The sequence below is a fragment of the Delphinus delphis genome, chromosome 1, assembly GCF_949987515.2.
Source record: "Delphinus delphis chromosome 1, mDelDel1.2, whole genome shotgun sequence".
Taxonomy (NCBI): Eukaryota; Metazoa; Chordata; class Mammalia; order Artiodactyla; family Delphinidae; genus Delphinus; species Delphinus delphis.
The window spans coordinates 16,559,402-16,572,337 of NC_082683.1; the positions used below are offsets into that span (position 1 = coordinate 16,559,402).

Here is a 12,936-nt window from a genome sequence, read left to right on the forward strand (position 1 = left end):
AAGGTTACTGGTCCTCAAATTGAAGCCTGACACCCCCATCCGGTATTTCAGTTTAAATTTTCAGAAAAGGGAGGGGTTAAAAACAAAAAAAAAGCCCAGCAAAACCCAGGGCTAAATAAAGTGTTAGCAAAAGAGACGCCCGAGTCAGCATCTCGGCCGAAAAGTTGTACATACGTACTCAGAGGAAACAGTGAAACAAACTCCAGTCTTAATTCCTTTGAAAATCCTCCGATATTCTAACGAATCCTGCTTTGGTCACGTGTTGCTAACCAACAATCCTGAGCTGATGACAGGGCACACTCCACGTGAACATTTATTTTTCATTTTTGAACAATGTGATCTAAAAGATCCTTTCTGGGTGTTTCGGAAGAATGCTTTCAAAACAAGAAAAGTGAGATCCAAGAAATGGCGGACTTGGAGGATGGGCAGAAGAAACTTTATATAAGAACCGTGTTAGTTTCCAAATGTATTTCAGGCCATTTTACTCTTCAGATAAGGTGGTCAGACTTCTCAAAAGTGCAAGGTGTATTTGATTTCCCACTTTTTAATAACAGTAGAACTGGAGGATGCTATGACATGTAATACATTCGCCATCCTTTCTGAAATGCATGGAAATAAAAAGCCTTTGAAGACACCAGTGAGACACAATCCCTTGGCTCATTGCAGGAGACACGCAGGTGCACCCTCCTTTCCCAGCACCAAGTCAGAGACCAGCGGGCAGGATGTGAGGCAGTGCACTGGAGCCGACACGGAGAGGAATCTACTCTGAAGACACTTTTCCACAATTACGGCAAGTTCTTCACTTTCATGCTTTATTGAAAGTAAAATATGAATCAAAGACAGGTATTGGTAAGCAGGTTATGTCTCTAAAGAATTACTTTTAGTTCAGAGCAGAATGTTGTCCCATCTACTGTGATACAAATCCTTTATGGACCAATGCATCTGGTATGAAACTCAAGCAAGGAAATATAACAGAACTTTTATTCCCTCCCGTGCCTATAAATCTCATATGTAAACATGATTTACTGATACTGCTACTAAACTTTTTCAGTCTTTACTTGCCCATTCCCCCCCCCACCCCCCTTAAATATAAAATTTGAAACATTTCCTTCAAGTCTGATGGCCTTCAGTGCAATCTGCTTTATCTGACATAAGGCATTTGGGGACAGTCACTTTTGAATGGTTTTCTGCCTTGCGGAGGAGTCATGTAATGGTTTAATTCTTAAATCCACTTTTTCTGTAATGCCCTAACATGTCAAACTCCTCTTCCTTTCTGGTCATTTCTTAGCAGTCAGCAAATGTTCAAAAAGATTAATGTCCAAGAAGACCAGTACCTGGGAAAAGAAACACATGTGGAGGTACAGTTGTGAACTGCAAGGTAAGAGTTCATATATTCCATTTGCCAAGAACGCATCACCAACAGGGAATATCCAACTTAATAAATGAGCACAGAAGCCTTTTGACGTTGAAGGGTAAGAGAAAGTATCAGCAGACTCCAGGTTTTCCGCTAAAGCACCTTCCTGTTGAGAGCCGTGCGGCTGTTAGTTGTCTTCACACAAGTTCATCGCATTTTACTCATGCTTTCATTTGATGGCCATTTTGCATAAATAAATTTTTTGCTTTATTTGTTTTGTTGTAACCACATCAGGAGTTTCTGTGTAGTGGGAACGTGTAGACAAAAAGCCGCACTGAGAGGGAGGCTTTATTTAGGCCAGTAGCATGGCTCACTTGTTCGCTTTAGCAAAGAAACCCCGGTATTCGATTCAACCTCATTCTTGGGCAAAGTTGCAACCTGTCACGGACCTCTGGACTAGGACACATAGAATCAAACTGGCAACAGTTAAATCTGTAAATGTCAAAGGTCTGGATTCGACTATGTGCACAACTATAGTGGCCAAGATGTAGTAGAAGGCACTGCCGTTTATCCATTTAAAGTAATAATCCAAAAAATGCCTAATTCTAAATAGATCGATGAAACCTTTTCACTGAACCTAATATAATTCAGCAGATTCTTCTCCTCTAATTCTTATCAGTTACATACAAACTGTTTTGCTCTAAGATGGGACTGACAGGAGGAATTTGAAAAGGTTAAGTATAAAAATCAAAATGCCACCAGCTAATTCCCCAACTGCCCCCCCCCTGAAATGAGAAAGAAAAAGCAGAATGGACATCTGGAAGTAGATACGTCTATCACACAGGCCCTATTTGAGGCCTGAGGCCTGAGTGCTGATACAGATAATGAAGAAGCTTGAATAAAAAATGCATTTAACTAAAATTAATTTCAGTCATGAGACTCAGATTGAATTAAATTTTAAAATCAAATCATAGGCTTCACTTTAATAGAAAATTAGAGTATGACTCTGACATTCATGAACAAAACGTGACAAATGTAACTTACCTTTAAACCCTTCTTCTGGCATACACACTGGAAGGAAAAAAACAGAATTCCAAATTGAAAAGATTGTCACTACCGACAGTAATAAGTTCACTTCAATGCCTAAAGACGAAAAGTTTAAAATAACTTTTAATTACCTTATTCACCAATAAACATTACCTTTGAAGTTATAGATAATAATCAAATGAAAATCTTTCTCTTTGTTTTTATTTTATCAAAGCAATACATATGCATCACTCAAAAGACAAATACTGGGAGAACAAGGGTTATAACTGGAGCCAACATTCTGCATGATGGGGGGAGGGGCTGGAGAAAACCATGTGGCCATCGCCCTCTCTCCCCCTCCGCCTCCCATTCCCACACTCTAGAAGGAACCACTTTCAGCCCTTGCAGCCACTTCTGGTATTTAACCTCTGTATTTCTAAATAACATGCTTATATTGCTAATTCATAATTTTAGATACTATCTAATAATTTCACGGAAAGAAAAATTTAGTTCTTCTCCCACCTCTTACATACCACCTGCCCCCGGAACCCATCCTCCTGAAAGTGACATTTTTTGCTAAGCTAATCTCCAATGTTTACATTATTTTTTATTACATAATACTGCTCACAGTTGAACTCCCTGGTGTACCTTGGTTATAGTTCCTGTCTGGTATGACTTTGTCTTTCTGGGGTTGGTAACTGCTGCATTATTTATGTGTTTCATTTTCTCTGTACTATCTCCAATTCAAGTGTAAACTCTGAAAGAGCTGTAAACCTCAAGACAGCCATCTATCACTTCCACTCTTCCCAGGGGACATCCTTTGCCAAAGCCTGCATCCCACTGCTCCAATCTGGATCGGGTGTGCTCAGCACCTGCTGCAGAGCTTCCGTCCTGGAATTTCCCCCTCACCAGCTTCTAGGGCATCTATTCCTATGCTGGATCCATGTTTTTGGGTTCCACTGTTTTCTTTTTTTTTTTTCTTTTCTTTTTTGTGGTACGCGGGCCTCTCACTGTTGTGGCCTCTCCCGTTGCGGAGCACAGGCTCCGGACGCGCAGGCTCAGCGGCCATGGCTCACGGGCCCAGCCGCTCCGCGGCATGTGGGATCTTCCCGGACCGGGGCACGAACCCGCGTCCCCTGCATCGGCAGGCGGACTCTCAACCACTGCGCCACCAGGGAAGCCCTGTTGACTTCTTTCTTGATTTACTCTCTCATTTAACAGAGCACACCCTCCCAGAGTATCTCAGCAAACGGTGTGTGTGAGAAATTTGAGGTCTTACATTCAAAGAGCCATCAAGTGTGAAGTTAAAATAAAGTCTGTCTAGTTACAGAATTCTAGATTCAAACTCACTCTTCCTCAGAATCTTGCGGGCACTGGTCCATTAGTTTGTCTTCCTGACTCTTCATCCTGTGAATGTGGTTTTTCCTTCCATACCTCTAGATGCTTTTCGGGTCTTCTTATCCCTAGATTTATACTTTATTGTACCAGGCCCTTGGTGCACCCATTTTTAATTTTCATGAATTATTTTCTATTCTCTGAATGTTCCTTACACATAGACTACTTTGCTCTTTCTCTCGTATTGTTTATAGTTAATTTTTAAGCTTTCTTATTCTTCCTGTGTTGTCTATTTTCTCTGGGCTCCTTTTTTTTCTGTCTGTTGACTGACGTCTTTTGGTTTCATGCTCTTTGCTCAACTGTCTGGTGCTCTCTAGCTGTCCATTTCCACCTATTTAAGTGTGAGGTACTAAACAGATGTCTAAAAACTGTTCGGTGGGCAGTGGTGGGCTTAACCCAAGGGTACCTGGGAGATGAAACACTCTTTAAAAATATACGTAGGCTCTTTTCTTGAATTGCCCGTTTCCCCAGAGGATCATCCCTTCCCTTGACTATGGGAGGTAAGGGATGGGCTGCCAGTATTTGAAGAAAGAGCTGGTGGGTGATCTCCCTGTTTGGTAGGTAATGGGCCTCATTATCACCCTTCTAGGTTAATTTCTTCAAAGAGCTGAAACACAAACTCTACAGGTTGAGAAGAGGCAGTGACATGAGGGAAGGGCTGTGAGGATCTGCAAGGTAGTGAGCTAACTGCTTCTCATACAGCTTCCAACCGGCCTTTAGGTTTAGACCTCACTCTTACGCTCAAAGGCACCTAGGGCATCCAATTCCTCTGTACCTGTCTGAGGTTCTGCAATTTGAATTAGCTTTGCTTTTTGTTGACCTCTTTCACCTGCAGGCTTACATTCATTTGTTTCCTATGGTAAATTAGTACTGTTTTTCTCCACTTTCTAAATTTTCATAGATATCGTTCTTACTAAGATCTTTTCAGAGCAATAATGTAAGATTCTACCTTAACATGTAGAAGCTCTGTTCAAGTTTAAAAGTAAAAGCACTGTAGACGAAAGCATCAGTAACTATAATCCCACCTTCCTTTAACAAGTTCCTCAACAAATTCCCAAAACAAGTTGGTCTTTACCTTGCATGACATCATCCATTGCAGCATAATCTGCAATTGGTTCATCAGCCTAGAAAACAAATGAAAACAATTCAAAACCACAAGGGAGTGGAAGCCAGTAGGAGGATAACGTCCCACCCACCTCACACGAAAGGCTGGTCCCGAGCCCACCAGTGTGTTGCTCCAAGACACAAATACAAACACTGTCCAGTGGAAAACAGGGTTCAAACCAGAGCTGGCAATGTCCAGGATTAACAAAGGATGCCTTGTCAATGGTGGGTCTAGACTCAATACCCTGATAACCGCACAGACTGCACATTGGATGTGGCACTGTCTTCCTGCTCCTCAAATACCTTTAGATGCAGAAAGGTTCAGATACCCTGAGTTACTAAACACTGATCTAACTGATATGACTTAAGGTGCCAGTGATGACAGCGTGAGTTGGCAGAAATCAAGTCCGAATGGTCCTCTAAAAATGCCAATTAGGTTAAAAATACATTTTCATCCCGCCTCAACATCAAGCAACAAATGCTCACGTCCTTGTTAAGGCAGAAGCCAGCACTGAGTCTGAGCTTGCGGTGGGATTAGCTGCAAGGGCCAAGAGGACAATGTCCAATATGGACTGTAGCTGCCCATCTGAAGTACAAAAGCTTTAATTACACAGGCTGTTTCTAGGATTTTACACGGCGTCCTTAGGATTCAGCAAACCAAAGAGGCTTTCAAAATAATTCCACAGAACCTACAGTTCCAAGAAAAGCAAACAGGAAGGGGGTAGGTAGCAGGATGAGGGGTGTGTGTGTGTGGGGGGGATAGATATGGGCCTGCATCATCATTTCCAGGGGGTAGGTAGCAGGGTGAGGGTGTGTGTGTGTGTGTGTGTGTAGGGGTGTGTGTGTGTAGGGGTAGATATGGGTCTGCATGACCACTTCCAGGGCCTAACTTTATCTGACCAGAATTGAGGCTCTACGGTATGAAAAACGTATTTCACAGTTCAAAACCTGAAAAATATTCCATCACATCATGCAGGGGGCATGCTTCTAGCCATAAAGAAACAAAAGAGGCAAAGGAAAGTGACAAAATCAGGCCCTGAGGGAAGGCAGGGTTGGTCTAAAGAGGCTGGTTGAGTGATTCTTCTTCTGTGACAAAGTCTCAGAAGCCCCTACTTTCTAAAACACACCTACCTCTCCTAAATCCATTCTTCCCCAAAGCCAATTTCCATACCCTGGACAAGAATCCCATTAAGCCAACCAAAAGTATTTTGACTATTGTGGCCAAGACTTGTGTCTTATGTCCGTTTCCTGTACTTATGAGGAAAGGTGGAGATGCTTTAATAGTAGAAATATGGTTAAGTAATTCGCTGATCCAAAAGTTACGGAGGAGGTTAAATCTAGATTATTTTAAACAAGAATTATTAAACCCCACAAGACCCAATGATGTTGTGACCTCCTCTAAGTCTCTCAGGGCTCATCCAGAGATGGAGAATGTAGAGGCCAGCAAAACTCTCATAGCAGAAGCTTCTTACCACACCCTGCCGAGAACCTGAGGTAACTGTAACGACCACTGCACGCGGTTTACACATGAGAATCCCTCAGGTAAAGAGCTGTTACCTACCTTTAACAAAATGACAGATTCGGGAATGACGCCAAGGGTTCCGAGGGTGGCACAGTCATCACTTAAAATCTTTCCATCAATTGACAGATTCTGGTCAAAAGGAGCAACTGAAAATGCATGCATGATCTGTGCCAATATAAAGGAAACAAAGTTTGTGTAAAGCAAAACACTGAGACTTATACCCTATTTGAAGAAATAATGCATAGATTCTGAGGGCAAAATAAAAGACTTCAGAATACAAAAGATACAACAGTTTACAGTCAGCTCGCTTGCTAAATTCCTATTGAGACTCTAATTCCAATACATCTGAGAACATTCTTAGGAGGCCTGATAGAGAATTAGGAGACAATTATACCCACAGGACCTTGTCTTCTGCATCTTACCACCTCTCCACGGGCTGGGGTGCGGAGAAAACAAAGGAGCAGAAGGTGGGGCTGGGCCGACAGCTCCTCTGGTAATAAGGCTTGAGCAAGGCCGTCACTGTCACTCCTATCATGCCCAGGTTCCACATCGTTTTAATAACCAAGTCAATTCCAAATTCTTTCATAAGACCATCTCTAAATTAACCAGAAGGCTATCTGGACTCTTCTCGTTTTGATCCCCTTAGTGAGCAGCCGGACTACAAAATTCAGCCATTGGGCCTGTCACATATTCTTAGACCGAGTCTTGCCTCTAGGAACCAGAATATGAATTTCTTAAGGGTAGGGGCCATATACTCCAGCCCAGTTCTAACCAAGTCTTAAAAGTTGAATACATTCAGAAAGACTATTGTGCATAATACTTAAACATTGTTTTCAAATTCAGAAAAATTTTTATCACGTCCAGGGAGTAAATACCAGTGCGAAGTAAGGAGGAGTTGGGCTCAGAGAGGCACACATAGGTACCCTTCAATGATACATTCTAATTCTTCACTTGGGTGTATTCTAGAGTATTCATTTTATTATGCTGCATAACTGAGTGCCATACTCCTTGAATATGTTCCATTACATGCATCTCATTACACCAATATCCATGTTACAGGGAAACCATTCTACCCTTTTATGCACTCTATTCCTCTACTCTTTGAAAAATCTGGAAAGACAAAACAAGCAGCCCTGAACCAACTGTGTATATGATTGGGCCCAAGAGCTTTCCAGCTGGGAAGACTGTGACCAGAAAAGTGAGTTTAATAATAGTACACAGGTAAATAACAACAGGGATAACAACACTGGCCTCCTCCCTAACTGTTAGGCCAGGTTCATAATTGGACTTCTCAAAAGGACATCAGGCTCTCAGGAGCAAGCAGAGACTGATTAAACAGGGATCTGTAGCTACAGTGCAGTGACATCATCAACGATCTGTGTATGAAGCAATGAGCCTATTTCTGGTACATGAGAAGTAACGACGGGACAGTTCTACCGAAGGCAGCCCAGCACACGGGCATCAGGCAGAGGCAACAGCCCCAGTCAGTAAATATGACCCATGAAGAAGAAAGCACAGTTACAGAGGAAGTGTCTGATACCAACTTAATGTGGGCAATGTCACAGCTGCATGACTGTAGGAATGCTAGTTCACACGCCTAAGTGGGATGCACAGGGTCTTTGCACCACCACACAACACTGGACCAACCGCAAATACCTCTAGACACGAGTTCCATCTCTGAGGGGTGGAGGCTCATATTTTATATTTTGAGTGCACAGACAAGGACATTTCAATTCATTCAACAACTCATGAAGATTTATCACACCATGTGCTGACTACCGTGCTAGGTACTGGAAATATAAAGTGAATAATCCCACCCCGGAGAGGTCGAGAGGACAAAACCAAGCAGTGAAGATGGTGGCAGAAAGTACACATTGCTCCTAGCGGAGCACACAGAAAGGAGCAGTTAGCTGTGTGGCTGAAGGCCAAGACAGGTTTGGCAGAAAAGATGTTGTGAAAGATGAACAGTGCTTACTAGTGAGGAGAAAACGGTATTTCAGAATGAGGGAACAGGCCAAAGGCATGGAGGCCTGTGCCCTGTATAATAATAATTCATAAACCGTAAGTGCTAGGAGAATGCTTCAGAAGAATTAACATTCTATAGGTCTGTTTAACAAGCGGGTGCAGCACTGTGGATCTGTGGGGCATAAAAGGAACAATGAAAACTCTGTTCCTACAAGGTGAGCGGCTCCATGCTGCTTGCCACGGGGGTGTGAGTGTGTGGCTGAAATAAGGAAATGCAATAAGGAAAGTGAAATAAGGAAAATTCCCTCCTTTCTAAAGCAAGCAATACTACCCACTCAAAACCTCTCTTTGGGAAAATGGAATAAGACAATTAAACACCAAGCATATTCCGAGAAAGGAGATGGATAAATTGTACTTTATGGCCTCATAGGTGGATGAATTAAGCAACTATAAATGGGTGTAGTTGCCATCCTATTAACTTGGAGATGTAGTATACCCTAGAGGACAGGCTCCATGAAACATAAAAAAAATGCACTACATGCTTAAAAAGTCACCCCCCACCACCGGCTGAGGCTCACATGCACGCCCACCACAAGCTCTAACAGTGCTCAGGCTGCTGGGCAAAAAGGTCCCATCTAGTGGGAGCTTTCGAAGCTACCACCACGGATCACTGAAGGGAAATTACACTTCACTGCCCTTTCTTTGGACTGTTTAGATCACAGTGGTCCTCGAAGCCAGGACGGGAGATGAGAGGAGGGACACGGCAAAGGAGCCATCCAAGGAGAGCGCGTTTGGGGGCTGTCCTGTGAACAGCTGCTGCCTTCTAGCAACTCATTTGTGCAGGTAACATGCTCACAGACAGAGGTTATTTCTGCTGACTTTTGATTTATTCTTTAAAAAGGGTAGTCCACAATAAAAAGCAGCACAGGCTTTGAAAATGTCTTTATCCACAGGGGCTCTTTTTGTAATTTAAAGGTTTTGAATGTTCGAGGTTTACCACTGACAGGCAGAACGCCGGTGATAGAAACAAGCTTTCTCAGATGTAAAAGCTACAATAACAGAGTAAAGCTATCAGGCCAACACATTTATTTTCAGAGCCATGGGTTCAACCAAGGGAAATACTGTTCCCGGGACAATCTGGAACACATCACACCCTCAAAGGAAGCCTATACTTTTGCCTCAATTACAACGATAAGTATCAGCAGTGAGGGAAAATGCAGAACCAGTAAACCAGGCCGCATGAAAGCAGCAGAGAGGGAAATTCGGTCAACTTCTGGGATCCGTATCAGTGACTAAAACAGATAAGAGGCCAGATTTTTTTTCATGTACATCTTGAATTTATCAGCCTCTTTTTCCTGGGTTTTGAGATGTCCCATTGGCATGCTCATTTATAGTACTTTAGTATTGCTACCAGGAAACAACAGTACCGTGAGGCATTTTCATAATGCATCCACTGTGTTGATGTGCAAAAGCAATGGAGGGGGCGGGGGGGATAGAGTGGGAACGATCTAAAATGAACCTCCAGAAAGAACCACCTCAACACGTAACAAGTTAAATGGCTCTCGACATTTCTCATTATTATTGGAAAGCTACTCAGAACCTGCTCAAGTTTTCAGAATCCCCAAAATACTTTTCATCTTCACAGAAAGATTCTTGGCTTATTTTGAAAACTTTGAAACTCTTTCTAAAGAAAGAGTTATTTTAATTTGGTGACCCTGCAAGCATTATTCTAAACTCATAAAAGCCCTCTCTCAATGGCCTAATACTTAGGTGCAAAGCAGAAACTCGGGAAGGTCCTCCAAGTTCAGAGCATAATTAAACAAATGCTATATTCTCCTCACCTGAATTTTCAATTCTTTTAATGTTTGATTAGCAGAAACAAGAAGAGCTTTTTCACCACGAACTTTCCTATGTCGCATACTCCGCCGAATAACTTGCTTTTGGTAGGCTATATAATTTTGATGGGATATCTTTTGCCGCTTTGTTCCTCCATTGCTCTATAATAAAGATCCGAAAAAAAAGAAAGCACTGAAATTACCCACACTGTGACCCGTGCTCATAAAGTTCATCAGGCAAGCAAAAGCAATTTATTTATCAGACTGTTAACCATTTGAAATTCAATATCAACAGTGAATAGGAACTCGCTGGAGGTTCTTAGCAGGCTCAGACAAAACTGAAAAAATTAAACGACAAAATACACTTCTAACTGCATATAAGCTCCAGGATTTTAAAATGTATGTATTATAAAAAGGAGATTTAAAAGCAAAATAAGTTTGACCTTAGAAAGACACAATTATGATAAACCGAAAAAATTTTAAGATTATTAAATTTAATCCAGTCAGTGTCAAAAGGGAAAGAAAGGGGTGCGGAGGCAGGATAACTGTTCTGGATAACAGTCTAAACTGATACAAAACAATGCATATCTTAACTGTATGCTGGTTTGAGGAGGGAACATTGCTTCACACACATTTGGGATAGGTGAAGAAATCTGAGGTTGGGTAAACAGGACACAGTCTTTACTGATAAGTTGGTTTAAGAACTTGGAGGTGGAATGCCATGATGTGCACAATTTACCTAAAGATGGTTCAGCAAAAAGTACAGGCATACATATGGGTATATACTATATATTGTACCAGCCTTTTATAGACGAGAACCAAGTATCTTTCTACACTACTCCAATAAATGCCTCATCAAGAGGTTAACAGTCAAGATTATTCTGCTAACCAGGACAGGGAATGAATGAAACAAGATTTTTAAAATAATCTTTTCCCCTGGTTTAATTAAATCTGGATGAGGTAACCCCCAGGCTCTGCCTCTGGTTTCCGAGACTGTCACTGAGTGTCAGGTGTGCATAATCAGAGCGGTTTAGGGGTCATTATGGACACAGATGCCACCCACGCATCACCAATGGAGCTCCAGAGATTTACAAAGCAGAGAGGATCAGGGGGTAAACAGAAGAGCGTTTGTTCAGGGTGATAGGCCACTGGCTAGGTGCTACACAACGCTAGATTCAGCTCTAGCTGTGCATCTGAAGAGGCACACAGGTGATTCTAACATAAGAAACAAGGTGGGAGTTAAAAAAAAAATTCATGACACATTTTTCTCAATTTCAACTATTCAAGAAAAGGTGAAATTGGACCTAAATTTCACAATTAGGAATATAAGGGAAAATATCTACAACCTAAAATTTTACTTCAGAAATATAAAACACAACCAAATAACAAAGCCCTGAACATTAAGCAAGATATATTTTTTAATGGGTCTAAAAGCCTTTCCCAGAATTTCTTTTAAATCCATAGAATTTAAATTGAACTTATCTGACAAAAAGCAATCCACTGGTTTTAGAAGGCTTTCAATTACCTAAGTAATATCCAATACTGGGTACATTATTAACCTAAATTGTAGATAAGGTCAAAGTCAAAGGAACTGGGTTGATCTAGCTTAGAGAAAAGAGGAAAGGGGATTTGTTCATTTCCATTAAGGACAAATAGAAATGCATCATTTTATATTACAGGGATTTAAAACAGCAATTACAGAAGCTTTGTATTGAGATAGTGCAACGTATTACAAAGAAAAGATTTGAGGAGGCCGACATTCTGAAAACTCTTGACATTCTTCTGGGACCAACTACTCTTTTCAAAATGGAAGGTTACACCTTTTTTGCAAGACAAAAATGTTTAAAACATTCTAGAGTATACAACAATGAGAAGGAAGACAAAAGAAAGTACAAAAAATAATTATGTCATAAAAAACAATGTTCCCCAACAAATATTCTCTATCGTATTTATAAAAGTGAAATCTGTTGTCATCTGCATCTGAGGAACAGAACAGCAATTTAAAAATTGCTGTGGGTATGACAATAATAGGTAAAACCAGACATTAAAACAGTTAAAGTTCCCAAAAATCGAAATCACTTGAAAACGTTTTTAAAAGTTTTCTAAATAACTCTTAGGCTGAAAAGTAAAGCTTGAAATGACAGAAATAAGGACAGTAAGAACACAGATATATATCTAGCTTTACAAACTTATTTACAAAGTTTACCAGAAGAATAGGGATTCCCAATTGATTATTACACCATACTCCCACTAATAAACAAACTACCAATAAACTACCATGGTACTGCTGGCCAAGCAAATGAAAGAGAATGGAGTCCTAAATCAGGATGGACACAAACACTTCTATTTAAAATATATCAATGGAAAAAGCAAATACACTAGCTTGTAGATCTGACTTGAAAAATGGACTGTAGAGGAGATGGGAACATAAAACAAGTTGACAACAAACAAGGTTTGTTATGTTTGCAAACTCCTATTCAAGAGACATATTACTTAACTCAATAATCTCAAAAACCATCCCGAGGAACAGAAGGCATACCTGTACATAAATTTTAATGAGGGCATTATTTATTATAGGAAAATATCCCCACAAAACTGAAAACCTACATCCCTATAAAATGCATGGATTTGGTTAGCACTGGGACAAGGGGGCCCTCCAAGGCTGAGGGACTGAAACACAAATTTGGGAGGAGTGGCTGATCACGGTCGGCAGCGCCTGACTTTATTCTTCCAAA

General features: G+C 41.1%; 1 protein-coding gene across 4 annotated transcripts in view; it reads right to left on the bottom strand.

Moving 5' to 3' along the window:
* Positions 1-12,936, bottom strand: part of USP48 (ubiquitin specific peptidase 48) — a 67,682-nt gene continuing 54,746 nt past the window's right edge. For all 4 annotated transcript variants that reach the window (XM_060015715.1, XM_060015708.1, XM_060015701.1 and 1 more), the window contains 5 exons: positions 10,208-10,363; positions 6,441-6,566; positions 4,851-4,899; positions 2,399-2,425; positions 1-1,334 (listed from right to left, as the gene is read on the bottom strand). In XM_060015715.1, the coding sequence (XP_059871698.1) occupies positions 1,312-1,334; positions 2,399-2,425; positions 4,851-4,899; positions 6,441-6,566; positions 10,208-10,363 (381 nt within the window). In that variant the 3' untranslated portion in view covers positions 1-1,311. The remainder of the gene's footprint in view (positions 1,335-2,398; positions 2,426-4,850; positions 4,900-6,440; positions 6,567-10,207; positions 10,364-12,936) is intronic.